Source organism: Trichophyton verrucosum (assembly GCF_000151505.1).
Source record: "Trichophyton verrucosum HKI 0517 chromosome Unknown contig00111_1.f1.exp, whole genome shotgun sequence".
Lineage (NCBI taxonomy): Eukaryota > Fungi > Ascomycota > Eurotiomycetes > Onygenales > Arthrodermataceae > Trichophyton > Trichophyton verrucosum.
In genome coordinates, this window is record NW_003315564.1 from 104,725 (window position 1) to 131,358 (window position 26,634).

The 26,634-nt window shown below is 47.7% G+C and overlaps 12 protein-coding genes across 12 annotated transcripts; 2 read left to right on the forward strand and 10 right to left on the reverse strand.

Annotated features, from left to right (window-relative positions):
* Positions 1 to 159: 159 nt before the first annotated feature.
* TRV_01348 (uncharacterized protein) lies at positions 160 to 627 on the reverse strand (the record flags this gene model as incomplete). Its single annotated transcript, XM_003024471.1, has 2 exons — positions 160 to 455; positions 510 to 627. The coding sequence occupies 2 exons, from the start codon at positions 625 to 627 to the stop codon at positions 160 to 162; spliced, it is 414 nt and encodes a 137-aa protein (XP_003024517.1).
* Positions 628 to 2,387: 1,760 nt separating this feature from the next.
* On the reverse strand, positions 2,388 to 3,757 carry TRV_01349 (uncharacterized protein; the record flags this gene model as incomplete). Its single annotated transcript, XM_003024472.1, has 2 exons — positions 2,388 to 3,318; positions 3,384 to 3,757. The coding sequence occupies 2 exons, from the start codon at positions 3,755 to 3,757 to the stop codon at positions 2,388 to 2,390; spliced, it is 1,305 nt and encodes a 434-aa protein (XP_003024518.1).
* Positions 3,758 to 6,654: 2,897 nt separating this feature from the next.
* Positions 6,655 to 7,770, reverse strand: TRV_01350 (uncharacterized protein; the record flags this gene model as incomplete). The annotated part of the gene is made up of 1 exon (XM_003024473.1): positions 6,655 to 7,770. One exon carries the CDS (start codon positions 7,768 to 7,770, stop codon positions 6,655 to 6,657), a length of 1,116 nt encoding a protein of 371 aa, XP_003024519.1.
* A 976-nt stretch (positions 7,771 to 8,746) lies between these two features.
* TRV_01351 (RNA exonuclease Rex3, putative) lies at positions 8,747 to 10,717 on the forward strand (the record flags this gene model as incomplete). Its single annotated transcript, XM_003024474.1, has 1 exon — positions 8,747 to 10,717. One exon carries the CDS (start codon positions 8,747 to 8,749, stop codon positions 10,715 to 10,717), a length of 1,971 nt encoding a protein of 656 aa, XP_003024520.1.
* A 459-nt stretch (positions 10,718 to 11,176) lies between these two features.
* Positions 11,177 to 12,006, reverse strand: TRV_01352 (uncharacterized protein; the record flags this gene model as incomplete). Its single annotated transcript, XM_003024475.1, has 4 exons — positions 11,177 to 11,303; positions 11,377 to 11,573; positions 11,662 to 11,703; positions 11,878 to 12,006. 4 exons carry the CDS (start codon positions 12,004 to 12,006, stop codon positions 11,177 to 11,179), a joined length of 495 nt encoding a protein of 164 aa, XP_003024521.1.
* A 253-nt stretch (positions 12,007 to 12,259) lies between these two features.
* Positions 12,260 to 12,897, reverse strand: TRV_01353 (uncharacterized protein; the record flags this gene model as incomplete). The annotated part of the gene is made up of 4 exons (XM_003024476.1): positions 12,260 to 12,334; positions 12,416 to 12,565; positions 12,620 to 12,705; positions 12,759 to 12,897. 4 exons carry the CDS (start codon positions 12,895 to 12,897, stop codon positions 12,260 to 12,262), a joined length of 450 nt encoding a protein of 149 aa, XP_003024522.1.
* Positions 12,898 to 13,187: 290 nt separating this feature from the next.
* TRV_01354 (uncharacterized protein) lies at positions 13,188 to 13,388 on the reverse strand (the record flags this gene model as incomplete). The annotated part of the gene is made up of 1 exon (XM_003024477.1): positions 13,188 to 13,388. The coding sequence occupies one exon, from the start codon at positions 13,386 to 13,388 to the stop codon at positions 13,188 to 13,190; it is 201 nt and encodes a 66-aa protein (XP_003024523.1).
* An 892-nt stretch (positions 13,389 to 14,280) lies between these two features.
* TRV_01355 (uncharacterized protein) lies at positions 14,281 to 14,673 on the reverse strand (the record flags this gene model as incomplete). Its single annotated transcript, XM_003024478.1, has 1 exon — positions 14,281 to 14,673. The coding sequence occupies one exon, from the start codon at positions 14,671 to 14,673 to the stop codon at positions 14,281 to 14,283; it is 393 nt and encodes a 130-aa protein (XP_003024524.1).
* A 1,434-nt stretch (positions 14,674 to 16,107) lies between these two features.
* TRV_01356 (uncharacterized protein) lies at positions 16,108 to 18,064 on the forward strand (the record flags this gene model as incomplete). The annotated part of the gene is made up of 3 exons (XM_003024479.1): positions 16,108 to 16,162; positions 16,228 to 16,765; positions 16,834 to 18,064. The coding sequence occupies 3 exons, from the start codon at positions 16,108 to 16,110 to the stop codon at positions 18,062 to 18,064; spliced, it is 1,824 nt and encodes a 607-aa protein (XP_003024525.1).
* A 607-nt stretch (positions 18,065 to 18,671) lies between these two features.
* Positions 18,672 to 19,488, reverse strand: TRV_01357 (uncharacterized protein; the record flags this gene model as incomplete). Its single annotated transcript, XM_003024480.1, has 2 exons — positions 18,672 to 18,982; positions 19,053 to 19,488. The coding sequence occupies 2 exons, from the start codon at positions 19,486 to 19,488 to the stop codon at positions 18,672 to 18,674; spliced, it is 747 nt and encodes a 248-aa protein (XP_003024526.1).
* A 1,187-nt stretch (positions 19,489 to 20,675) lies between these two features.
* On the reverse strand, positions 20,676 to 23,601 carry TRV_01358 (uncharacterized protein; the record flags this gene model as incomplete). The annotated part of the gene is made up of 5 exons (XM_003024481.1): positions 20,676 to 20,971; positions 21,055 to 21,556; positions 21,650 to 22,570; positions 22,761 to 22,815; positions 23,000 to 23,601. 5 exons carry the CDS (start codon positions 23,599 to 23,601, stop codon positions 20,676 to 20,678), a joined length of 2,376 nt encoding a protein of 791 aa, XP_003024527.1.
* A 398-nt stretch (positions 23,602 to 23,999) lies between these two features.
* Positions 24,000 to 26,144, reverse strand: TRV_01359 (uncharacterized protein; the record flags this gene model as incomplete). Its single annotated transcript, XM_003024482.1, has 1 exon — positions 24,000 to 26,144. One exon carries the CDS (start codon positions 26,142 to 26,144, stop codon positions 24,000 to 24,002), a length of 2,145 nt encoding a protein of 714 aa, XP_003024528.1.
* Positions 26,145 to 26,634: the final 490 nt, after the last annotated feature.

Below are 26,634 nucleotides of genomic sequence, written 5' to 3' on the forward strand. Positions count from 1 at the left end.
AGAGCTCGACGACTGGAAGGCTGATATCAAAGGAAAGTAACTACATAGCTAAGTTACAGGTCCTAGTCACCACTTCTCACGTAGACAAAACACATCTCAGACCAAAGAGTTAGCTGGCTGCCTGGTTAAAAAGACAGGAGCGACGAGTCAAGAGACCATTCAGGCGTCCTCAGACTTGATTTCCCGCTTAACTTCCTGCTTGACCCCCGTCTTCGCTTTCTTGGAGCGGCCGTTCTTCGTTGGGGTCGCGGAGTCAGGGACAGAGTCAGACTGGGCATCATCAACTTCGGCCCGCTCACGCTTTGAAGACGCAGGAGACTTCGTCGGGGTTTTGGCATCCTTCTTTCCACCCTTAGATGGGGTAGATGGGTTGGAGCCAGAAGCCTTGTCTCCGAGAGTCTTGGTTTTGATGAACCAAATTTGGTTTTGGATGGACTTGACATTGTATTCTGGCACTTTGCTTTAGTCACCCCGTTTCAATGGAATAGGCAGAGGGAGACGCGACTTACCAGGGCCCATGTAATCAGCAATGCCCTTATAATCGATCTTTCCCGTGCTTGTTTTTAAGATGGCGATTAATAACTGCGAGTTCGCCGTTAACAAGCACGTATATAACGCTGTGTTCATCCTTGAAGGGTCATACCTTAGCCCTTGCGGCATCATTCCACGTTGCAGGCATGTTTGCTAGATCTTTTTTCGACGTCCTAACAGATGAGAGAAAGTGGGAATTCGATAATGGTAGTGCAAATGGATATCGAGTCAAATGTCAAGGGTAACCAAGGGAGGGAAAGGAGGGGAGGAAGAGAAGGAAAAGAATATAAATAAACAAAAAAAATTTTTGCCCTTAATGATCGCATCGTGTTACGCGGACAACGACGCATATCTAAAGGACATATTAGATGTTGAAGCATAAAAGAAATAGAAGCATAGCAATAAGGATACAGAGCATTCAACTTAACAGATAAAGTGATCCACATCACAGGCTGTCCTATGATAGTGAAAAAGGTCCTATTACATAGATAGGTTTAACATAGATATAGCCAGGGGAAATCTGGCTATATGTTCTCTTTAAATTAATGGTATCTCAGCCTCCGAATGGTATCTCGGCATCTGAATTGAACTCTAGCTCTACACGGGTAGAAGGCTAGAACTAAAGTCATTTATTAATGGAGGGTAGTCTTGCTTTGCTCTTCTCTAGAGAAAATACCCGTGCAATTGCAACTATTTGCAAAGGCTATCTGCTTCCTTGGAATAGTATCCATTAGCTGGGTATAGCTAATGTTTCCACCAATCTTCTCATTATAGTGCTCGGCGGTCGTCTAATCCAGGACATAAGATTTTTCTGGCAGCCGCAGCCTAAAAAGCATATACTCCTCATCATCTCGGAGAGCTTACGCACACCCCAGCCCATAAGCAGGTAGATGGTAGATAGATAGGACCGTAACATTTGGTAGTTATAGTATCAGCCCTAGGAACATACCAATATGTTAGTGCGTTCTAATCACAATGCAAATGGAATGAGGAGCACATACAGCTTCTATACGAAGCTTTATTTTGTGACTTGATAAATGTATTATCAACAAAACCCTCCTGCTATGATGAAACGTCAGAAGAGCTGCCAACACAAGGCTTTTTGACCCATGTAGAATAGCAAGGTCCCGCCCGCTAGGTGGGACGGACGAGACATAGAAACAACCCTATATAGGGAAGCAAACTGTATAGATTCTGCTTAGCTGTAGGTGGCAGGAAGCCGCCATCTCGGCTGTTGATGAATTCTGACGAAACAGTAAGTGCTTTCTCTGATGTCAAGAAGGAACAGGACCTAGTCTAGGCGCAAAGAGCGAGTCATGTGACAACTTTTTTTCTTCAACTATTTCAGCTGAACTCCAACAACACCTCCAAGTTCTAAACGAAGTGAAAACGCCGTCTACAACCCTTTATCATCATTCCGCACGATAAACCATTCGAATCATATACAAATGTCCTCAAAATAGCTGTCATTTCTCTCCTTTCCCCACAGAACCTCTATAAATACCGCGCGGATAAGTGATATGAACCAGGTTTTCATGACCCTAACCAGGGGCGATGGGAGTGGGATTCTTAGAACAAAATATCGGCAGCCAAACTCCTAACATGACATGGGTGAAATAATGCAATGCATGAAAATGCGGATGAGAAGGCGTCCAACGCCTCCGGCATAATCAGCAGAAAAGGAGTGAGCCGAAAAGGAAAAGGGGTCGTCAATATCGTCTCAGAAAATAGAAATTGCAATAAAAAGAACCAAGGCAATGAACAAATGAAAAGAAGCTAATATCACAGGAGGCCATTATTTCAAGGTCCTCGAGCCCCTCCTCGATTGTTGGGAGCTAGGTATCTTGATGACTCTCCTACTCAGCCTCTAGCTTTTTGGGTTCGGTCTCCTCAAGAGCTTTTTCGAACTCCCTCTTCATACCAAAGTTAACAGCGTCGAGCACGTTGGGAACGATTTTCTTTGGTGCATAGCGTGGAGTTGTTCCCTTCTCAAAGACTCCTGTTTCAACCAGGATCGAGTACCAGAGAGTCTCGCTCACGTCGGACTCGTTGTACTCATTTGTACCACGGATATCCGATTCAGGGGTGTCCCCAACGAAGTACACTGTCTGTGGTGGAGAGTTGATGCCATGGGTCTCCTTTCGCCATTGCTGCAGAAGTCTTGTGGCAAACTGGAATGTGCCAAGTTGAGGCTTGCCGAACGCAATGGTCTTCAACTCCTTCCTGGTGACGGCCTTAAAGAGAGCTTCGACAGACGCTCGGAGAGCTCCCATACCGATACGGGTATGCTCGTGAGATGTTGACCAGACAATATCATTGTGGGAGAAGTATACTGGTGGGCCCTCCTCGAAGGTCTCTGAGCGTGTGCCTATCTTGCCGCCCTTGGACATGCACAAGTCAAGGATGATCTGCTGATCACCAGCCCAATCCCTGCTGTCTGCGAACACAAAAATTGCTTCGATGACCAGATTGTCAAAGTCGCGAACACGGGAGTTCTTGTATTCTTCCTCGGTCAATTTTCGGAATGGAGTGGTATCCTTGTTCGTCTTGATGATGTCCCCAGGCGTCACGACATCACGGAAACCATAACCCTCTGCTACAATGCGGCACTTTTCGCCTTCACCGCCAACAACGAGAACAGTTTCATACTTTTCTGCCATCTCTCGCATGGGAGTGTGTCCGCAGATGAACTGGCCAGGTGAAACGTCATATTCGAGCTGCCTGCTGAGATCAAGGCATCGCTCCTCCTCGGTCTTGCCTCCACCATTTGTGACAAAGATGTATGGCCTAATGTCGGTGAGTTGTTAGCAAGAGGAAGAGTCTTCTGTATCTAGGGAAATGAGCATACATACACTTTGACTCCATACTTGTTTTCTCCGTTCAGCACTTTCAAGGCTTCCACGGCTGCGGGAATTGGCTTTCCACCACGGATAAGGACGCCATCAATATCGAAGGCGAAGGCATACCTGTCAGTTGCTATGACTGGTACTCCGCTAACTGGGGATACGGCTCTGGGTGTGACTTCGGCAGATGAGTTCTCCTCTTCTAGATGGTATTTGGCGACGCCGATGGATTTTGCGGTTTCATAGGCAGCCGTGCTGGCCATCAAGTGTTTCGGTGGAACAACCACATTTGGTCCATTGACCAGATCCTCCCTGGTTGAGGACACATTGGATAGACGGCGGACTCTTGGTGTCCCAGAGTGATATGATTCCGTGGTTGCCATGGTTGTAGTTTGTTGGGAGTTATCGACGAGGAAAGAATAAATTTACTTTCCGCGCACTCACTTGGAATATAGATAAAGATACTGGTGGTAAGAATAACAAAGGATGTAATATCAAGAACAAATTTGCCTGCAAACGACGATTAGAGCAGAGATGCCCCTTAGGATGGTGGGAGTAGCGGGTTGTTTCTTTCTCGAAATCGAAGGGAGTTCCTTTTACGCCTCAAGCGCAGTATCTTGGCTGTGAAAGAAAGTAATGATGGTGGGCAGGGAAGAAAGCCATATTGGAAGGAGCGGACGAGCTAATTATATATTACCGTTCATTTCTCGCCAGACAGGCTAAGAGTAACAAATAATATAGGAGACATTCTACCAGCAAAACGGCAAAGAAATGATGCAACGCCGTCAACCCGGCCTCTTGACTAAGAACCTAGAAAGCCATGGGCCCACCCAGCTCAGACGCTGAACAAATGACGGGCTAACAGTTCGAAAAGTTACCAAATCTTTTCCCTTGCCATAATTCACCAGAAATAGGAACCATGGAACTCTTACTCACTAACAGATTTTCCGCTTATTTTTCCCTTTCAGCCTGATTGCTTTGGCGATCCACATCCTTCTTCCAGTTGCCGCAGGAAATTGATATCATCATGCATCGGGTGTTGAGATTGGGAAAACCCGCCTCCGATCTCCCCTTCTCTCGGCCCACACCGGGGTGACACACTGGCAACCTTAAACAGATGTAGGCTTTTTATTTCATTTTTTATATCCTCCAGGGAAGAGCCAGGAAACACAGAGTAACGGTAAAGATGAGGATCCACATGGCTGGCGGTTGGGGCACGTCGGACGTGACAGCGTCTTCGCAAGACATCCCTCCAGCCGACTGGCCAATGAGTAAGGGCGTTCCTGGGGCAATCTCCACCGGGTAGACCTTTTTGGCTTGGAGGACAAGGGGAGTGACGGGAGTAGACCGAGATAGGTCTGTTTCGATGTCAGGGTTTTATTGTTGCTACTATTTGGCCGTCAAATCTGCAACGATGGGCTGCTACTGCACAGACACGGGAGGCAACGAGTTAGTCTGTCACAAAATCAAAGCTCGTACTCTCTACATGTATATTGCCGCAATTTGCCCAGCTTCCTAAACCTCGTGAAGTCTCGAATAATGTCCATCAACACGTGTAAGAAGAGTAAACAATGGGAAGTCCTCTCCAAATTCTCAGGATATCTGGGGTCTGCCTCCACGAGTCTATAATATGTGCAAGTGGACCCGCGGCCATAATGACGTCTCCTCGCATATTATTTCCTATGCTGTTGTCACATCAGAGGATAGGAAAGTACTCCGTGAATAGTAGTTTGTGCTATATTGATATTCCCAAGGTCAATCGAGAATAACTTGACTCTGGTAAAGCCACTCCGGTCTCCCGCTTATCTTCTGGTACATATTCACCGCCTGGTGGTACTTGTCAATGTATTGTCTCATCGTCGTATGAGTAGAAGTAATCTCGATGGACCTTGATCCACAACATAGTGGAGATGTTGATACATATATAGTTACAGTTGGACACTGTATGCACGAAGGCGCTGCGCCTTCAAGGATCGCCTAACAGTGAAGACGAGGGCGATTCCCGATATTGAAATTAATATGGTGGTGGTGACCCAAGAACAGTTGAGATTTCTCAAGGGGATTTAGGGGATGTATATAGGAACTATGGCCGAGTAGAGGTTATGAACTAGAAGTTCTCCTGGAGAGGAAAGCCATATTTTGATATTAGCCGCCCTGTAAGCAATAACTAACTAGTTATTCTCGCTCTTTGAAATCCCTCGAATAACGGAAGACTGATTGGACACGCCCCTGTATTGCAACAACGCCGATTTTCCCTGCACTCCGTATTCTTAAATTATTTGCCATCCTCGCTTGCCGCTCCGCTGAGTAGGTATACCCGACCTGTCTTCGCTACCACCCGAGCGCGGAAAAAGTATTCGACGTGGATGTTACACGGTGGATGGATGCGTTTTGAACTATGCGGCTCCCCTATGACGTCAATGAACTTACAGCCCGCCAAGGACGGCAAATACACGGCCTGAGTGGTTGGACCACGAGCTTAAGTGGACCGGGGGGCCAGGAATGTCTGACTAATGCGGGCTTGGCCCTCTTAGTTTCTCACGACGCCGCTTCCTCGGAGGCGTCTGGGGGCCTGGCAGTCAGGGGTAGCCCAGCCACTGTGCGAGTACGCTGGGTATGATGGCGCTGGTCTGCAGGCGTAAGAGCTGCGTTCCACAGAGTAAATGCTCATTTGAGATCGCCTGTACGGAGCACTCTATCCATATATCTATACATCTATCTCTAATGTTTATTATTGTACAAGGTTCTCCGCAACAATGTAACGACTGTAACAGCAATTATTAAATCAGCAAAATGCAAAACACTGTGTAGTGAGGTCAAGGATATGGAGTGGGCCGAGGACACTGTTGGTTGGCCATCGTTATAATGTTCCGACTGATCTATGTGTTGCATATACGGGAAAGCAGCACAGAAACTTCCCACCTGTAAGTGTCGGGTGTAAATCTGACCGCTTTCCTAATCATGTTGGAAATCCGTGCACAACTGCAAGGGTCTATGGGGGAAGGTGTACAGATTATTTCGTGTTAGGTCCGGGATGCAGTGGCTGGTAATTGTGGTGGTCAGGGAGTTGCAGAGAACCCTTGTACAGGACCTGAGTCTCCATTTTATTTCTCCCGTTTTGGGGCCGGTACGGTACTCTACGGGAGCTACCGCACTGGGTGGGATATCGAAAAATGAGGGTAAAGGTTTGAGTAGCAGTGGCTTTGCCGTTCAGAGTGGAGTCGGTTGTACATGGATTCTCACTGACACGGAGTAAAGAGAAGCCATACGCATACAGGCATCAGATGCAGAATTCTTTCTCCAACCAGTGTCTCACAATGATCTTCCCTTCCTTAAATGATTCTCGAGGCGACCTAACAATGATGGCTGCATGACTATGCCGAACTTGATGGATGTGTACCGGGTATTTGCGGAACCCGACAGCATCGAGATTATCAATAATTTGGAATTGAGCAGCAGTCAAGGCAAGAGTAGGAAACGTAGCTTCTCTAGACTTGTGGGCAGTGTTGTTATCGGTGCTTTGAAGCGGTTTTGTTGCAGTATATGCTGTTGCTACAGCAGGTAGAGGCTGCGCAGGCGCTGGGGTTTCGCCATTCATGTCATGGGGTCTCTCGTTGGTAGCCGAAGTCGACCCTGATATATACTCTGGCTTCTGTGCGGCATTTGCGGTTTCGTACATGTCCTCAACGGCATTCCGGAATCCCTTCATGATCAGTGGAACCCTATAGGTATTGTAAATTACCCCGGATTTACCTTGTTCATGCAGGCGGATGCGTTTCTCGCTCCGAATTGTTTGATAGGCTGCATTTATTAGGAATAATACCGAAACAAATCCAATGACGGTGAATACAGCCAGTCGAAATGAGAATACCGTTATCATCGAGTAGGCAGAGGAGGTTGACTGGCCAAGTAATGATTGAGATTTCGGCTTCATGAGTATTGGTTGATCGGGGTCAATGACTATCGGCGCGTAACCATCAACATAGCTTATAGAGAGATCATCCACTTGTGTAAAGGGATCTATCCTGGATATTGCGGTTGTGTAATAAACTGCGCTCAAATCATTGATGGCGTTTGCATATAGGGTTCGGTGTCTAAATTTCGCAAGCGCAAGCATAAATATGCTTCCCGGGGTAGCAAGGATACTGAGAAGCGGTTTTCCAGTGTCACGGAACGAATCGATCATGAATAACTGTCGGCCTGAAGTCGATACACATCGAGCACCCAGCACATTCCAGAAATGGCTTGTCCTTGCAGGGCTTCTCACACCGACGTGTGGTGAGGCAAATGTGGTAAAGTTGACAGGTTCAATATCCTCAAAGTATCCTTTTGCATAGAGTAAACCGATAGCATATCGAGCTATCAGTCCACCCAATGAATATCCTACCACACTCATTTTGCGTATCTTGCACCCCTGCTCAGCGGAGCCCTTGATTGCTTCCTCCACTTCGTGGGCTACCCGCTCTCCACCCAGATCGATACCGTCATATGTGAGATTTCCCGCATTGCTTCTGGGGCATAGTATCTGTAGTGATGATTCGCCGTACTTTTCCCGCAAAGAGGATACGATATAGTTAAGGTGTGATGGATTACCCCATAGCCTGATGCCTGAAGTTAGCCTTCGTTCCTTGATATTGTTGTATCACGCTCCCACGATCACTCACCCATGAATTAGGACGCAAAGGTGATCACCCTTCGAATCATTTGGATGCTGACCGCCTTCTTCCATAACTAACAAAACAAGAATCGCTTGTGTATAACTGGATGGAGAATGATGGCTTGTAACATCCACCCTTTGGATCTTTATATCTTGTTGTGCTGTTGGAATCGCCGGAGCCTACGGAGATAAGGAAGGAATTAACGGAAGTTTGTTTGCGTTGTTTGCGCTGTTTGCATTGTTTGCATTTCAGGCAAGACGTCAATCCACTTTTTCGAGACGTCAACTTCGGTGACCAACGCACTCCCAACACATATTCTACTATCGTCTGTATTTGATAACCCGTTCATACACGTATTCTTCTGCCTTATTTATTCTCGGTTGGTCGCTTTGTATGCCCCTAAAGTGACCGCACGGCTCCACCGCAAAGAAACTGCCGGGTATTTACCCGATGCCCCAACTCGCCGCATAGGGCGAGCTTAATATATAGTTCTCTCACCGCAGCCAGGAATATGGGACATGGGCCCGGTCGTTGATACCCTTTCCCTATCCTTGCCATGTAAAGTTGCTCCGCAAAACAGTGGCAGTTCTCGCTTCCTTCAGCCTCACTAGACATCGATTGCCGTACTCCTATGCTTTGAGCATATCAGACCCTCCATGGGACTTGAGCCTAAAGCTACGCCTACGTTATTTTGAGTTGTGAGGAGACGATACAATGTTTAGCTCACTGGGGTTGTTCAGCGCAGTCCCTTGCCCCCAAAATAACCAATGCACCGTCATAAATTGCATATTCTCACATCAAGAGGTGAAGAATGCAGCCACCTTTCTGTCAACCGCTGACTCCAAAGAGAGAGCGAATCCACGGCCTGAAAATATAGATGAACCCATTAGGAAGAGGCAGCGTTTATATGACGATGGAGGGACCGTGAGTGGATCTTCCGGCCAGGAAATCGACGCTGCTGTGGTTGAACGTACTTCTACAACAGTTGCGGAACGGCCAAAATCCTCGCCCCCTAGGAGTAAAGGCAACCTTAACTCATTAGGGAGACGAGTGTCTCCTCCTCTAGTCAACCGCACAGCTACCCGTGCAAATGTTGCAGAACCTTTGGCAGAGGACCATGATAAAAGGACGTCAGACACCTCATCTGTCATGCAAAGGAGGCAAATAAAGAAAGAGACTCTCAATCCAAGACACTTGTCTAAACCTCCGGCAACGCATGTAATTCGCACGTCAATCCTAGTCAAATTGCACAGTGTGATGGTACGCCTTAACGAGGAGCTAAAGAAATCCGTTGACCCGTCCAAAAAGTGCATGATTCTCTCCGCTGATGAGTTGGTTTCGATGGCCTTGGATGAAGAAGAAAAAATTGCGAAAGAGTCGCCTGCTGTCTATTCGAATGTCGTTAAGCTACGTATAGTGAAACTGACGAAGATGAAACAGCAGGAATGGCAAGAGACTGTGACAGCTTTCCTCCGAACAGAAGACTCACCAAAAATAATTAAGCCAGAAGGCCCGCCACCGAAACCTTTATCAACTGGATTGACAGCTGAAGAGGAGAAATTAGTCCTCTCAACGCTCTGTGCTTCTACCAGAGATTTGAAAGAGCTTGAATATGTCATGATTCCTCCATCAATAGATGAAATTTCTGCTGCAAAGCGCGGAATAGAGGCGTCACAGGGGTGGGAGAAATGTGACCGATGTAATGGGAGGTTCCAAGTCTTCCCAGGCAGGAGATCTGATGGTGCCTTAACGTCATCAGGCCCATGTGTCTATCACTATGCAAGGCCAATTCGGCCGCCGAAGCAGAAAACCGAGCACGTAGTGGGACAGAAAGAGTTTTACTATCCTTGCTGTAAAGAACCTGTTGGAAAATCTACAGGATGCACAAAGGTAGATTCCCACGTGTTCAAGGTCACTGATATGAAGCGGTTAGCGGCTACAATGCAGTTTGAACGAACACCGCGGCAACCGGGCAAAAAAATCCTGCCGCCGGTCTGTGTTGATTGTGAAATGGGGTATACCACGTTAGGACTTGAGATGATTCGCCTAACTGCCATAACCTGGCCGGAAGGTAAATTGCTGGTTGATGTTTTGGTGAGGCCAATAGGAGAGATATTAGACCTTAATACTCGCTATTCGGGCATTCGATCCGAACAATTTGCTAAAGCTACACCTTATAAGACCGAGCAAGCATCCACTGCCACAACGAAAAAGCATGAGTCCAAGTCAACTAATAACCTTGAAATGGTTGACTCTCCTGCAACTGCAAGGGAGTTGCTTTTCCAACACCTACAACCAGAAACGCCTCTCATTGGCCATGCGTTGGACAACGACCTTAATGTTTGTCGCATTATCCATCCTACTATCGTTGACACTGTGCTGTTATATCCACACCCAGCAGGCCTGCCAATGCGAAACGGTCTTCGAGCTCTCACAAAGAAGCACCTTGGGCGAGATATACAAGCTTGTGGAGGTACTGAAGGCCATGATTCCATAGAAGACACTAAAGCTACCGGAGACCTGGTGAGGTACAAAGTAGGTGAGAAGTGGAAAGTTCTGAAACGCTCAGGCTGGACTATTCGTGATGGGGAGTTAGTGAGTCCGGCAGGTAATGGAGTCTCCCAAGGATCCTGGGCTTCAGATGCTGGCATTGGTGTGAAGAGGAAGGCTATGGATGGCACCTAGTGATGCATGAACCTTTTTACTTTATCGGCTGTACACCACCCCTATAGCACATCACGTCCTAGATTATTCTCCGGTCTTTAAGACCGAAAATCATAAACATAGTATCTATACTTTCAAAAGTCCTATCGCTGCGGCTAGTTGGTTGTTTTTTTTTTAAAAAAAAAAAAAAAAAGTAAAGAGAGAGAGCGAAAAGGAGAGCATCGAGGCCAAAGAGCCGATTATATTGAATTATAGAGAAGAGATGCGCATCACGCAAGCTTCGGTATCAACCATAAAAGCTCATAAGCAGGGCGCTAGATATCATGGATTGGTAGGATGAGATTTCTCCATCCAGTCACAAGTAACGTCCCCCCTCTCCTCTAAATTCCTTCATCAAAACTCGAATGGCCCATCCACCTATAGAACGCAAATGGCCTAAACTTTTAATGGGAAAAATAAGAGGTCATTCCGTCATTCTATTTACTCGTCATCCTCCTCAGCCTCGTCCTGGACAATGTTGTAGAATCGGAGCTCGTAGACACCCTTGGAGGCGGAGACAACGCGAAGCCAGTCACGGAGCTGCTGCTTCTTGAGGAACTTCTTCGTCCTAAATTGAGAAGAATGCCAGTCAGTATTGATGCATGGAATACGATACAGAAATTTTTCAGGGGACAACGCACAAGTACTTGAGGTATCGGCCGGAGAAAGGAATATGAGTGATGACCTCAATCTTGCCGTCACCAACCTGGGAGATCTGAACAGACTCGCCAAGGTTGCCTACACGGCCCTCAACCTTGATCCTGTCGTGCAGGAACTTCTCGAAGGCAGAGACATCGAAGATCTTGTCGTTGGCGGGTTGAGAAGCATTGATGATGTACTGTATCAATTACCATTAGAATGCGATCTCCAACGGGCTTGATTCTGGTTTAACAAGGCTTAGTTCGAGAAAAGAGCAAATAACGTACCTTCTTGGTGACCTTTTGCTGTCTGCCTTTGGCAGAACGGGCCTATTAATTATAATAAACCACCCAAGGCGGGTGAGGATGAGTTAGCCTACTGCTCCCATTGTGGCATATTGTCGTCTTCTTGAAGATCTTTTTTATTCGCCCTCCGGGGAGGGACGAGTTCCGAGATCGACTTCAGGGGGGAACAGCAAAGCAATTCTCAACAAGTAGACGTACAGTTGTTGGAGCCATTGTGACGACGGTGGATGTATGTGACTGGGATAAACCGCAAAGAGGTAAATATCCTGCGGAGTTGTTGTATTGGCGTGGTGGTTTAAAGATCTTCTTCGTTCGTCGATTTTTCATGTAATTTACAACGTGAGGATGAACTCTTGGCGTGGGTGAAATAGGGTTAGGGCTAACAAAGTCACGTGTAGATATAAAAGTATATTTCTACTTGGACGTAAGAAGAGATGGGCAAGCATGAGAACTTCCAGATGCTTGGAAAAGTTATTAGACTTGTCTGAATAATTCATTGCTTTTCTACTGTAGGTCTGAGCGCCATGAGCATAAAGCTATGAGAGAATAGAGAGCACGGTAATAGCGCCAGTTGTTACAGTTACTCGCTGTCCCCCTTCTTGGGAATCAAGTTTCGGAGAGACAGATCATACACTACATCCTCGACCTTTTTGACCTATATCCATGGACCCATCTGTAAGTCTGTGCAGTAAATCTTTGGTTGATATCCTTATGGTTTGGTTTGGGTTATACGCACGTTATATTTGATCCCGTCACTTCTCTTTCTCAATGAATCATTCTTGAGATTCAGGAGCTGGAACCCTGCGTGAAGGTCAGAGATAAAGGTATGGATTTGTAGAGGTCGAGTACAATCGCCAAGGGTGACTGAATTGACAGCGAGTCGAGACTGTGTTTCTAGTTAGTAACTACAATTAAGTATTGAGGGATTAGAATGGCCTACTAGCTCCTCGACAAGGGAGATAAGAGCATGCAAATACTCTTCGATCGTAAGGTGGAAGGCATCCTGGTCCTTCAGATTGACCGGAACTATTATTAGAGTTAGACACTGCCTCAGATCATGGGAGAGGAGGGCTACAAACCGGCAAGGAACTTTCCCACGTCTTCAATGGTCATGAAGGTCGTGTTGTCGCTGACGACTCCCTTCATACCGCCGAGCCAGCTGCAGAACTCGATCGAGAAGACCTGTTCTGGCATGTCAGCAGGGGTATAATGCACCATGAAAGGAGGCAGATGTCAATACCAGCTTCTGCAACTCTTTACTCCAGAGGTGGTTATATTTGTAGAAGGGGTGCTTTGAGGCAACAGTCACCAGCTTGACGATGTCCTCTCGCTGTGCTGAGATTTCTCTTGTGGCATCATCAAGGATAGGGTTTACTTCGGGGTGGTATCAGCATGTGCAGACGCGTCTATTAGCATGACGGAGAAGTGAGCCTACTTTGAGATGGAGGCGTAGAGTGAGCTCGTGAGAGAAGCGCCTGAACGGCTCTGCCTGTTCCAGTGATGCCCCGTTAGCCTTGGGAATGTAGACACAGAGTGAACGAAGAGGTCACCTCGCTTAGAGAGCTCCTGGACGATATCTTGAATTTCCTGGTTGTTTTGGTTAGTTCGAGCTGAGAAGAGAGATACTCTAGAAGTATGCATACATCACGGATCTTGGACTCTTCATCGATTTTCGACTGTAAGCTCTCGAAGATAGACGAGTCAATCATCTTGGGCAGTTTGTATTGGGTGGAAGGGTGGGAGGGTGATGGTTATGCTGTAGGATGTTGATGGTTTACAGTAGGTTACTCGGTTCAAAACAGTGGTCCTTGAGCTTCAACTTTGCCCAGCAGCAAGAAGACATCAAACCAAAGCAAGACCAACAAAGCCGATAAAAGCTCAAATCTCTCTTCTTTAACACTTCAGCAAGCCGAAGATATCAATGAAAAAAGAGGTGGGTTCGCGTCGATCGGTGGTAGTGTAAGACCGATGACACGGTGCGAAAAGACATGCGCAAGCACAGAGGTCTAATCGCGCGGTACAAAAATAAGAATAATCACTTTCGTATTCCTTAGAATACTTTCAGAGATTAAACTGAAAAGAACAGATACTACACTTGATCTAAGCCATAATGGCAAAGAGAGCTGGAGAAGAAAAGAGAAAAAAAATTTCAAAAGAAGGCGGGCGGCTGGAGATATTTATACCTGGGCGGGTGGGGCTAGCGCTAAGCGAGGTTTCCATACGCGGCTCCCATTGGCTGGCCGCGAGAGATGGTAGATTATGTAAGATTGTCTTTCGGAAATACATAATGCCGCCTCCGCTCCGCTTTGGGAAGGGCCTCCACTGGGGCCAGGCGGGAGATAGGTAGGTAGGGATGCAGGAAGGGAAGAGAGGAGAGCAGCGAAGGTACAAACACGCCAGGGATGGCACAGCGCATAGAGGATAGTTAGCAGTTATCTGAACTATTTACAGGATAGTTCTGATGAAGATTACGTTATTATGATGCACGTTTATGACCACACTGTGGCATTGGAAAATTCACCAAAATGGCTACCGCGCTTGGGTAACTTGTGGAAGTCTATAAAAGTAATTAAGAGAGCAGTATTCTTATAACTCTGTGTTCTACGGCTTCCCCAATTCATTGCCTAGGACATCGACGTCCAACTCTTCCATCACGCCGACGACGACGCCGAGAGAGTCCATAAAGGCGTTTACTGCCACCCGCAGCATTCGGTTGGTAGTGGCTCTGTATTCAGTCTCCAAAACCGTTAAGCTCTCATCACTGACATCTACATTGTCGTCAGTAGCAGCCTGTCCAGTTTTAGGCTCCCCTGCTGTCCGGTTTACTTGTATTTCATTTTGTCGTGTGATGATGCTGGATGACTCGGGATTTGTGAGACGGAATGTGCGCTTGACCAGCGGTGATAGCTCAAGGTCTACCTGTAGCGCCCGAAGGGCAGAGGAGGCAAGTCGGTGTGTGGGAAGGGGTACGGATATAGTGCTGCATATATTCATCACAGTTAGCACCTAAGCGAGTAACAGGATATGTAGAGTGGGATATGAGCGCAAGCAACGAACACCTCAGCCTCAGTCATCAGCCAACATACAGAGAATAAGGAAAATCCTGATCAGCAGCTTGCACTGACTGGGCCATGGTTAATATGACTACCGTAGGGGCACACCAGGGTACGTTGATATGCGTTTGGAAGAGGAATTATTGCGGCCGGCTTGAGATTTTCGCACACGGCGGGGCAGACACGGTATCGTTCACGCAACAGCCAAGCCTGATGCCAGTATTAATAGGTAGATAGCCTCCAACAGCGCACATTTGCTGTTGTTTGTTTCTCGCACCGTAAGAAAAGCGATGGTTTGGTGTTATATCACCGCAAAGCGTCAGGTTCTTGGTTATGGTTCCTTGCATCCAGATGTGTCTTTCGCCACTGAGGCTTGCTTTGTGGAGTCGGTTTCAAGGATGCCGAACCAGAAACAGATCACACCTGTGTTCACTGGTAACCCTGCATTCCCGTCGAACTGAGGAAGGGGTCCGCCTGTATCCGTAGCTCAACTTGGTATCTTCATGGAAGGGCGAGGGTGCTGTCCATGGTTCGGGCATCCCACCTGCACCATTCCAATGGAAGGAAACGGCATGGATAAACAAGCGGCCGGTGCCTGTCTAGGGACCCTCGTGCCCAACGGTCGTCCCCTCTTTGTTCCCGGTGGCACAAACCAGACACACAGCGTCATCTCGTCCACGCCCACGTCTTGTGCTCGTCTCGCCCTCTCTCTCGTCCCTGTATACGCTTATCTCGCCGTCGCCTCGCCGTCGCCATGGAAGAGGAGCTTGTTGCCCTGGCGCTTCCGTGTTTGTTTTGGTCTTAGCGCCCGCCGCGCGCTAGCCTGAAACAGCAGCTGGGCCCACTCAGAGCCATCTGTCCAATCAGCAGCCCCGGCCTCTGGCGGTTGCTGGGTCAACCGACGAGTCTAACCTTAATAGGACACGTGACAACATAACAAGCAGCGGTGGTCCATGCGCCTTCGCTGTCCCTTTTGGGAAAAAAAGGAAAAAAGGAAGAAAAATAAAAAAAAACAACAACATCAATAACATCAACATCATAATAAATAGTATTAAGGTCATAACAACATAAACAACACCCTTGCCTCGTCGCGGATTTATTATTCTCTCTATTCACTCTCTCCTACTCTCCTTTTCCCTTCTCTCGACGCTATCACCAGGCTATTCTTCCGTCGCCATCCTTACTGTTTATCTATAACCTCGATGATGCAGCTTTGATCTTGCGACAGCCTCTCTTCAGTATATCACGATCTCGCGGACCCAAACCTTTGTTGTCGTCGCTGCTGCCGGAGGGAGAGCTTGCCATACCTTCTGCCACATACTCTTTCTACAGATTCGATCCCAATTGAGTACAGGACAGATCGATCTAGCTCAACATGCCGCCATCAGGGACCTCTGGGTTGTACGGTGCTCCGATCGAGTACATTCAAGGTATATATATGTCCCGATTCATATACTGCCCTTGGGATGCGGCCATTCAGCTCATTCTCTTCTAGATCGCCTTTACCTGGCTTCTTATCATAGCCCACCCTCCGAGAATACTCCCTTTCCGTTCCTCGCAGCGCCACCAAAGTCTCCCAGCAAGAGGCGGGCCGGCGCAAGTACTCCCTCCAGAAAGCATCAGGCCAAGGCCCCCGTTTATTTCAATATCGATGGTTTGCTCCTGTACAATTCTTTCCATGCAGACTTTGGCCCCTTCCATATCGGACACCTGTACAGATTCGCGGTACACTTTCATGAAATCCTGGGAGACCCAGAAAACGCCGATCGTCCAGTGGTTCTGTGGACCAAACCGGACTCTCGAAGCAGGGCAAATGTTGCATGTGTCGTAGCTTGCTATATGGTGCTGATTCAATCCTGGCCTCCTCACCTCGCACTGGCCCCGATTGCCCAGGCAGACCCACCATACATGCCATTCAGAGATGCCGGGTACAGCCAGGCGGACTTTGTCCTTACTATCCAGGACGTGGTATATGGCGTCTGGAAGGCCAAGGAGGAAGGCCTTTGCGGGCTCAAGGATTTCAGTCTAGAAGAGTAAGTTCATGCTTTCGCCCCCGCGTTTGCTAGCCAACGGTGCAGATTTAGGGCTAACAGAAATGTAGATACGAAAAGTATGAACGAGTTGATATGGGTGATTTCAACTGGATCACCCCAAGCTTCCTTGCATTTGCGTCGCCGCAACATTCTCCCACCGCAGTTGTTCCTCAAAACACCCCTGAATTCGCTGCTTTGCCATCCACCATCGAGCAGGTCCAGGACAGCGAGCTGCCGGTTCCTTTTAAGAATGTTCTTACCCATTTCTCGACCAGGAATGTTGGCCTGGTTGTACGGCTCAACTCCGAACTGTACAGTCCATCGTACTTTACTGCACTCGGAATCAACCACATCGACATGATATTCGAAGACGGAACCTGCCCACCCCTCCCACTGGTAAAGCGGTTTATCAAGATGGCACACGAGATGATCACAATCAAAGAGAAGGGAATTGCAATTCATTGCAAAGCTGGGCTTGGACGAACTGGCTGCTTAATAGGGGCGTATCTCATTTATCGATATGGATTTACTGCGAATGAAATCATCGCATTTATGCGCTTCATGCGCCCGGGTATGGTTGTTGGGCCGCAACAGCATTGGCTCCATCTGAATCAAGGAAGTTTCCGTGAATGGTGGTTCGAAGACCAGCTTAAGGAGAAACTCTCACTGCCTACCCCCACCACACCAGGGCGTGTATCCTCTAAACAAAGACTCAATGGCAGCCAGACAGCAACACCACCACACGGAAACCAAGCCAAGAGAGCTGCTCTTGGAGAAATTGATACCAATGAGAGTGTCAATGGCTACGCGGATGAGAACCTTCCTGCTCCAACTCCAGGACAACCAAGAAAGTCACATCGCAAAGACTCAAGGCACCACCCATACGCCCGTACGCCATCTGCTAGTCTAGGAGGTGCTGCTGCATCCCCGAGACGAGGCCTGTCCAGAACCCATTCAAACAACCGGGCCGACAGCGATGAGGAGATCCAAGCTCTTGTCAACCGTGTTACTTCTCCACGGACCCCTGTTTCCAGTTCTCAACGATCCCTTAGCCATTCTGCGGCTCTGACCCCCGAGATAGACATCCACGAAGACGTCGAGAACTGGGTTGGTGACTCCGGTTCACCAAAACCCAAGACGCCATCCAACACAAAGAGTGGAAGCGGAGTTCTAGGAGTGAGCAAGCAGCGGTCCAACCCAAGACGAACAGCCGACAGCCGGGCTGAATCTCGTGGAGTCCGCAAGTCAAGTGGAAGAATCGGGAGTGCTGGCAATATCGCCAAGGCGAAGAACATCTGAGCTCCTTGCAAATCAAACAAACGGGTCCAGGCTAAGCCGAGCTTTTGATGATGTCTAATGCCGCTCTACTGGCGAAGTTCATCGTATTCCTCTTTCAAAGACGCAAATCTTGAGCTTCATGTTTGATTTAATCGTGTACGGAATCTTTTGATCTGCCCTTTTTCTGTTTTCTTTATCCATTGCCCTGTTTCCCTGACGCAGTGTGGCTTATTTTTTTCGCTTGAGTTTCAGTTGATATCTATTTGGTTGCTGCCGCTCAATGATTGATGCATGGTGGGAAGTTCCGGAGTTCGATGCGTTCGGCTTTTTATGGGTGATTTTTGCCTTTCCGTTTTTCCACTATGGTATTGTTACTGCCTAGTTCTTGTTTAATGTCTTACCTTTCTCGCCCATCCCCGACGTCTCATGTTCCTTTCCGGAAGTGATAAAAAGCGTCTGCTAGAGGCATGACATGGAGTTTACATAGCCGAGACAGATATAAAATGGGATTTACTCAATTTAATTCATTTCTCGCATTCTGTGAAAATCATGATAGTCGTAAATCGTGGCTGTAGGACAAGTGGGATCAACCTAGGTAGGCACTTTCCAGCTGTACCAATCTTTGGTTCTACAAAGATTTAACACTCTCCATCGCCTTGGTCCAGTATTTCTTCCGCTCATCGGCAGCAGTGGTTCCAATACACTCAGTCAAGTACTTGGACCATCCCTCCTCAGAACCAGACTGTAACGCAGTCCTAACAGCGGGAGTACACTGGGTAGTCAAGAACCACGCCGCCGATCCAAAGTCATAATCATCCTTGGAGAGCAGCATATCTAAAACCGCCTCAACATTATTCGTCTTGGGGCCAATCTTAGCGGCTAACTCAGGGATCGACTTGGCATAAAGGGCGTTGAAGTTGGGCATCTGCATGTTTCGAGCTAAGGTCGATAGGTTAGTTCTGTGTTATTCCTGATTATATGTTGAGAGACTATGGGGTGTCCAACTTACTGCCTTGGCCAGGTCTACCAGGGAATACGTTCTTCTGATATTTGAACTCTCCAGACTCCAATGCGATAAGACTCAAGATGGCAGCCATCTCGGGCTTGGAGGTGATCTTGTATCTCTCGAAGGAGCGGATGATAGGCTCTGCAGCTTGTGAGGCGCTTCGGCACTGCCCTTCTGCCTTCGCTGCGGAGACGCAGGGTTCCTTAGCCGAGGCCGGAGCAATATCCTTCAGAACTTCGATCATTTTGTCTTTGGATATGGTTGATGATGGGCCAGGTGTCCCGATTGGGTGGGAAGTAGCCTGTGATGGGAGTGGTGGAGGTGGTGCAGGGAGAGTGCTTGGAGCTGCTGGGATATCATTGCAGTCGTCCCTGGGAACAGGGTTGGCGGAGGCGTAAGATGCAAGGAGAAGGTATATCGTAGTGGTAAAGAAACGCATTTTGGATGTGCTTTATGAGTCGTTTATCTTTGTTTAAGTCCGTATGCAGCAGAATCTGTCTCTGATGATGCTTGTAGCTGTCGATGGAAAGAAGAGGGAGGAAGATACATTTTCAGATCCAGGATAACTCGACCGGCTATATATACGCCCCGACAACTGGTTCTTTCACCGGCTGGCCGCTTGTGACGGCGTTTTCCTCCCTCTGTGAACATCCATTGACTCGATCGTCACGCTAGGATGTGCCTCCTGCATCAGTGACTCCATCTTATTCTTTGATGGCTGGCCTATTCCGGGCCTGAGAGTGGCCTTCGAAGTCTCTCGCTGGCTCCAGAGACCCAACGCTAAGCTTTCAGCAATGCTTGTCTTCACTTCACACTGGGCAATTTATGGGTATCGAGTGACTTGCCCCTGGATATCAGTGGCCAATCTCTGTTCACCAGTGGCTCTCTTCATTTGGTATCCTGGTAGGTCAAAGCCTGGCATGGTGCGCCATCACGCTTTTAGTGGCAACGTGGGTAACGGACCGAGCGGCCGCATGTTGTCGAAGCGAAGAATGAATATGAGGGATCATGATTCTATTCGTGTATTCCCCTTTTTCACCCCGGGAAATAAATTTGTTGCTGGTGTGGAGTGACTCGTGTCGTTTCATCTTTGTCGACGGTGCGCGCGATGAGTGGCTGGCATTGCAGCCCCTGAGAATCGAAGCTTTTGATAGTCCGGGATGTGCATAGAAAAAGAAAGCCACCGTCCCACACCCACATCCTCATCTCTCATGTTCGGGACTGTACGGAGTATGGAGTAAATAATACATCGATTCGGGACAGCCAATGGCAGGGGGGAACCATATTCTCGAGTGAGGTCAGTGTTTGAGAGCATATGGGGTGCTCCCGTTGATTTCTTTGGACTCCCCCAGTTCTCCTATAAGTTTGAAGGCCGACGCTGACGTCTGTTAATAGATAATAACCAGTTAGATTCATCGATCTTCCTAACCAACTGCCTTTCCAATTATGCTATAGCTACGAGCACTGTGGTTGATATCTTTCTCATATTGAGCAAGGCATCCCTTATACATCCCTTATACTTCTGCCACAAGAATGGCCGCTCTCACTCGTGCCTGTCCATTTCTCGATTATTCAGTTAAATGATATATATAACTGGTGGCATCTTCCTTTTGCACTATCTACTCCCTAACAAACGGAGCGGTGGATTCCACTTCTCATCGGATGGCCTGCAGTCTTTTCTTTCTTTCCACTTGGCCGCTTCGAGACCTTGTGAGGCTGCTCTCTGTTTCTTACTCGACGCCGCTCAAGGTTGGTTGGGCCTGTCTGGAGTGCAGACAGGTCGACAGGGTCGGATTTCATCAGCCTCTCGGTGACTGCAGCAATATCTGCCACAAGCTTGTCAATGAGGTCTGCGGCCATGCTCTCCCGGACAACCACCCGCAGAATCTCCGTGTCCTGCTCTTTGGGAGGTAAAGGGTAGTCTGGAGACCCGAAGAGTCAGTTTGAATCCATTGCTATGCGCGATACACCACCAGTTTAATTTAGGGGATGTGATATAACTTACTGGGAATTATATACTGCTTCGACCTCAGCAGGAGGCTTATGCTCTCTTGCTTCACATGGGGATAATTCTCTTTGAATGCATCTGAGAATCGGAATGTTACCACTGGCAAACCAGCGTTATAGTCAGCAGATGTTTCGTCCTCCTTATAGGGCGTAATTTTGTTCAGATGCTGGTGGTAGAATTCCCCTTTCTTCCGGTGGATATCGCTCAAACAGACAAACCATCCAGTCCGTTCCAAAGTTTTGCTCAGCAGTCTTGCATTTGCCAAACAGTTTTCCATGATTTCTCGATACCCATTGAACCCAAGGCGGATGAAGTTATAGTACTGGCCAATTACCTGTGCTCCAGGCCTGGAGAAGTTCAATGTATAAGTCTCCTCTCTGCTCCCGAGATAATCAAGCTCGAAAATGAGCTCTTTTGGCAGATAGGAGCGGTCTCGCCAGATTATCCAACCCAATCCTGCATACACGAGACCGTACTTATGTCCGGATGCATTGATTGACTTCACTCTAGGAAGTTCGAAATTCCTTGAAACCTCACATTAGCACGGCCAGGAAAACGGCACTGTTCAGCAAGGCAAAGTCTTAGATCACACATACCACTTTGGCCCTCCAGCCCCTGCGTCAGTGAATGGTGCCACAAATCCACCGCTGGCAGCATCAACATGAATAGGGACATCTATACCGGTTTCGGACTGTATGCCATCCAGGATATTAGATATCTCTTCGACAGGTTCATAGTGACCAGTATAGGTGCTTCCAAGGATCACAAATATCCCAATGGTATTCTCGTCCACATTTTTCTTAACCAACTCTGGGTTGAGACGAAATTGGCTCTTCTCGGATACATCCAGAACTCGAGCTTCAACGTCAAAGTACCTGGCGAACTTCAGGAGAGCTACCTGAGCGTTTGATCCCATGATGATATTTGGATTAGAGATGTCCTTTCCTTCATCCTTACGTTTCTGCTGCCACTTCTTTTTCATGGCCAGCCCACCCAACATGATGGCTTCAGAGGACCCAGTTGTCGCAGATCCGGTGGCTTCTTCTCCTGGTTGTGGATTCCATAGATTGGATATTATGGATATACATCTTGCGTGTATAGCCATTAACGCAGGGTATTCATCTGCATCCGCTAGATTCTTACTGATATTCTCAACCACAAGTTGATTTGCTTCTCGGTCCATGTAAGTACCAACGAAACTATATGCCAAACAATTATTAGCAGTTACTTTCTTGAGGGAATCAACGGTAGCGCTGGGTCGCATGTACCTTGCCATGTTCAAATTCGGGATACCATCTAGATCGAGTTCATTGCTCAGCATATGGTGCACCGCATCTGCGCGAGCACCCAGCTTAGGGATCTTGAATTTAGGTATCTCCTCTTTGCTAGAATATCTCGTTGAATACGGCGTTACAGACGAGACCGCATTTGAGGTAAAGATGGCAGAAGCTTCCCGCTCCTGTTCTTTGTCGAAATCTTCTCGAAAGTGTTTGATGATATCATCAGGATCAACCTATAGGTATGGCCGTCAAAGTTAGCAGCGGTCCTGTAATCAGTGGTGGGGGAATGTGAATGTATTGGTTTCATGTGCTCTGTATAGATAGACCAAAACCTACATGCGATGAGAGCGACATCTTCGATAGTTAGCTATATCTACCAACGCCAACATATATCAACCAACTACGTCCAATTCACCGACAAACATAAGTCCTCGGTGTTATCTTGGCCTGTTCCTCCTTCTCAGTCGAATATATATCTCTGCAGTTTTATTATTTCTATTTCCTGCATATTCCTGTTTTCGGTCTGATGAAGTCATAAAAAGCCAATAACTGCTAGCTACGTCATTGGTAGTACAACGCAATGAAGCACAGCATAGAAAAGAAGAACTCAATTAACTGTTCTAGATGGGAATATCGGGCAAAGATGTAATGATTCCGCTCACAGTCGCTCTGCATATTCCGTCACAACACTTTTGGGCTCTACGTATTTACCCAAGGGAACATATTTGATATCCTTATATCCAAACGCCCCTGGCCCACCAATCTCCAGTGCTCTTTCGGTATCTGACCATCGAGGGGAACATGCAATTCCCAACACAGTTACCATAACACCATATCTGAATTCGGGGACCCCAAGCGCCTTTCCAGACTGTGTGTCAAGGACGCAGATCAGATCAGGCACTGTTGCCACATATTTCTCGACGCCTTCGTCGGAAATGTGTTTGGCATAGATATTTTCGTTCTTGAAAGGGATCTTTAGGACACCCCCGGTGGCCACAGGTGTCAATGATCGCCTTGCATCTCCTGAGAGCTCGTCTGCTACACTTGACTCGACTTCTTTTTTAAGGACTTGTTGAATTGTGATTTCGCCATATGAATGGCCCTTGAATAGTCGTCTTTCCACGGCAACTATCTTTCCTCGGAAGAGAATCTTACCAGATTCAGGACCGCCAACCTCGTCAATCATCTGTTCAGCCACGGTGCTAATGGTGTTGGTAGCATTTGCACGCGCGATGCAACGCCCAATACGCCACGCAAGGGACATGGTATTGAGCACACCGAACCTTAACATTTTGTCGCCTGTAGTAGGACGGGCGGCTAAACCTACACTCGACCCCATTTCAGCACACGAGGCGCGTAGTGCTCGATCGACAAGTTCATCACTTGCGCACTTGTTCATAATAATTGTGCTCCCACTTCCGGAAAGGATGCAGCAAGGCACCAATTCGCCAGGCTGATATACGCATATAGTTGTTTGCCAGAATGTTGGGTAGGCCCGACCTACGCAAAAAACAATAAATATCAGGAATGTCAAATAGAAAGGAAGATTGATACATACCCATCCAATCGGCATCGACTACAGGGCGATCAAAATGCTTTGACGAGCCGATAGAAAGAGGCAGGATACCATTGCCGCCACCGATTTCTACTCCCATTACAGCATCAAAGCTGCCATGTTTGAGATACTCCATAAGGGCATGGATGGATTGTTCGGTCTCGTTGTTTGCTTGTCGTTCTACAGAGACAGCTGGAGAACCCATGTGACCGCCCCCTTTCACTGGCATCAGTACTATCAAAATCAAATCGTGAACGCAATTGACTCAACTTACAATATATCACAGCATCCTTTTTTACAGAATATGGGTCAATGATACGTATAATGTGTCCTTGCCGTATCTGATCGCGAATTCGGATGTGTTCACTGAAAGGCGAGCCTCCACCAGCACATCCCAGGACGTAACACCCATCAGCAAGCCAGGCAACGTCTGTTTCGGAAACAATCCATTCGTCGATCCCTGTTTGAGGGTTTTTCACGACTTTTGGGCGGTAGGTTGCAACATCTACTGTGTTGGCGCTGAACTCTTCTGTCTCAATATTCTGCTTAGGAACCTCGTTATATATTGTATCATCTCCTTCGTCATCATCTCCACCATTTCGTATGTTGTCGAGGGTTAGGACACCTTCAGGCGACAGCTCACCAACAGCTCGCGCAATAACGCGCACTTGGTTTGCGACGTATTGAAGAGGCATCGAATCAACCTCGGCCAGGTATACTGTCTCTCTGATGGCACCAGAGGCAACCGCTTTTTCAATCGCCCTGGCTTTGGCTTCATCAACAACTTCTGCTACCGTCTTTTCGGCCGTACTCTCAATAGAGTCAACTGTGCCGCCAACCTTGGACATGGCAGCGCCGACTGCATTTGCAACGGAATGAAATGGGGGAAATATGACCTTTGACACGCCATCGAGTTCCGCTGGAGCCAAAACTGAGCCGCCTCCGACTAGCAGTACAGGTAAAGGGGCTGGCGAAGTTTTCATTTGGTCAATAACTGTTTCCAGCATAGTTTTCACTCTTGCCTGCGCAGCGGAAACCAGTTCCTTGTCCAAATCCTTGACCAAGTCGGGGTTGCCAATCTTGGCTCCAGCAGCCACAGCAATATCTGTTGCTGTAAGTGTGTCTCCTCCGAATACGGTGCCTTTGGTGCTGAGATAATGGCCGACAGAATCAGGTCCGATGGTAGTGTTAGCTCCTTTGTGACGGACTATGGAACCACCCCCGAGGCCAATGGATTCGACATGGGGCATGCCGAAATTGATCTTCACGCCAGCTACTTCGACATACGCAGAAGCCTGGCGCGGGAATCCAGACGGGAGTAATACTCCAACGTCCGTGGTAGTACCACCAATATCAACGACAATCGTTGCCGTACGGTCATTTCCGGTATCATCCGGCCCGCTAAGTCCTAAATATGCAGCTCCTCTCATAGAATTGGTTGGTCCAGAGGAAAAAGTACGGATTGGAAGTCTTGAAGCAGAAGGAGCGTCAATCAAAGTTCCGTCGTTCTGAGTAAGGTATAGAGGACAGTTCAGGCTTAAGCGTTTCATTGCTGACTTAAAGCCTCGGATGGTGCGCCGTGCAAACCTGAGGATAGAGGCATTGAGAATAGATGCGTTCTCACGCTCAAGGAATCCAATCTGGGAGACTTCAGAAGAGCAAACAATATCAACTCCAGGCAGCTCTCTTTGAATAATCTTTCGAACATTGTCTTCTTGGAAAAAATGCTTGTCGACTGGAGAGAATACACCAGAGATGACGACTGCGTCTAACCCTAATTCTTTAATTTTGGCACATTCTTTGACCACCTGAGTTTCATTTATAGGTGATTCTGCTGCTCCATCAATAGTGAGCCCACCGTCAACGTAGGTGTAATAGCCGTTCATAATTGACTTGAGAACTGGAGGGAAGTCTGAAAAGGGGGGTACCTCTCTCGTGAAACTCTTGGAAAGCCGGATGATGGCCACTTTTGATAGGCGTCGAGCATCGTGTTCCACTATGGCATTGATAAAATGCGTTGTTCCAATGGTTAGGCAGGCAATTTGATCTCTCGGTACCTTGGACTGCTCACGGACATTGAGAACGGCAGTTTCTATCCCATCAGTAACATTGGGACTTGTAGTTGGTGTTTTATGTTGAGCAATCACCCCGCGATTTGCTTCATTCGTTGCACGAACATCCAATATGACGCTATCCGTATTGGTGCCGCCGACGTCGACACCGATCCGATAAGGAGCTGCTAATGATGACATTGTCGTGATGGACACGGCGTACAGAGATCACATATAACACGTCCCTGGATCCGGTGTAGCAATAAGGGGAACGTAAAATTTGGATGATACGATGTACGAGAAACCAGAATCCTTCCACATGTCAGCTTCGGAGTGCGTGGCTTGGAAGCTGTAATTTATACCTCGTACACCCGGATAACTGAGTGTCCCGATAATTGATAACTGCATCAAACGTACGGAGTATCTTGGTATACAGCCACCAGACTCAAACCCGGGGTAGTGATCATAAGAGAATACGGGGAAGAAGTGTTCTGGCCGTCAGATAAGACGTGCAAATCCCAGTAATATTCTCAATCGCCGAGTTCCACTTCACGCAAGTTATTGTCCTGATGCGGAAACTAATTTGACACCCGGATGCTAAATTATTGCATGGTGAGGATGACCATGTTGAATTTATGCAAAGAATTTCGGGGTCGGGGCCAGCTGATAGGCTGTGGTTATGATGGCTTCA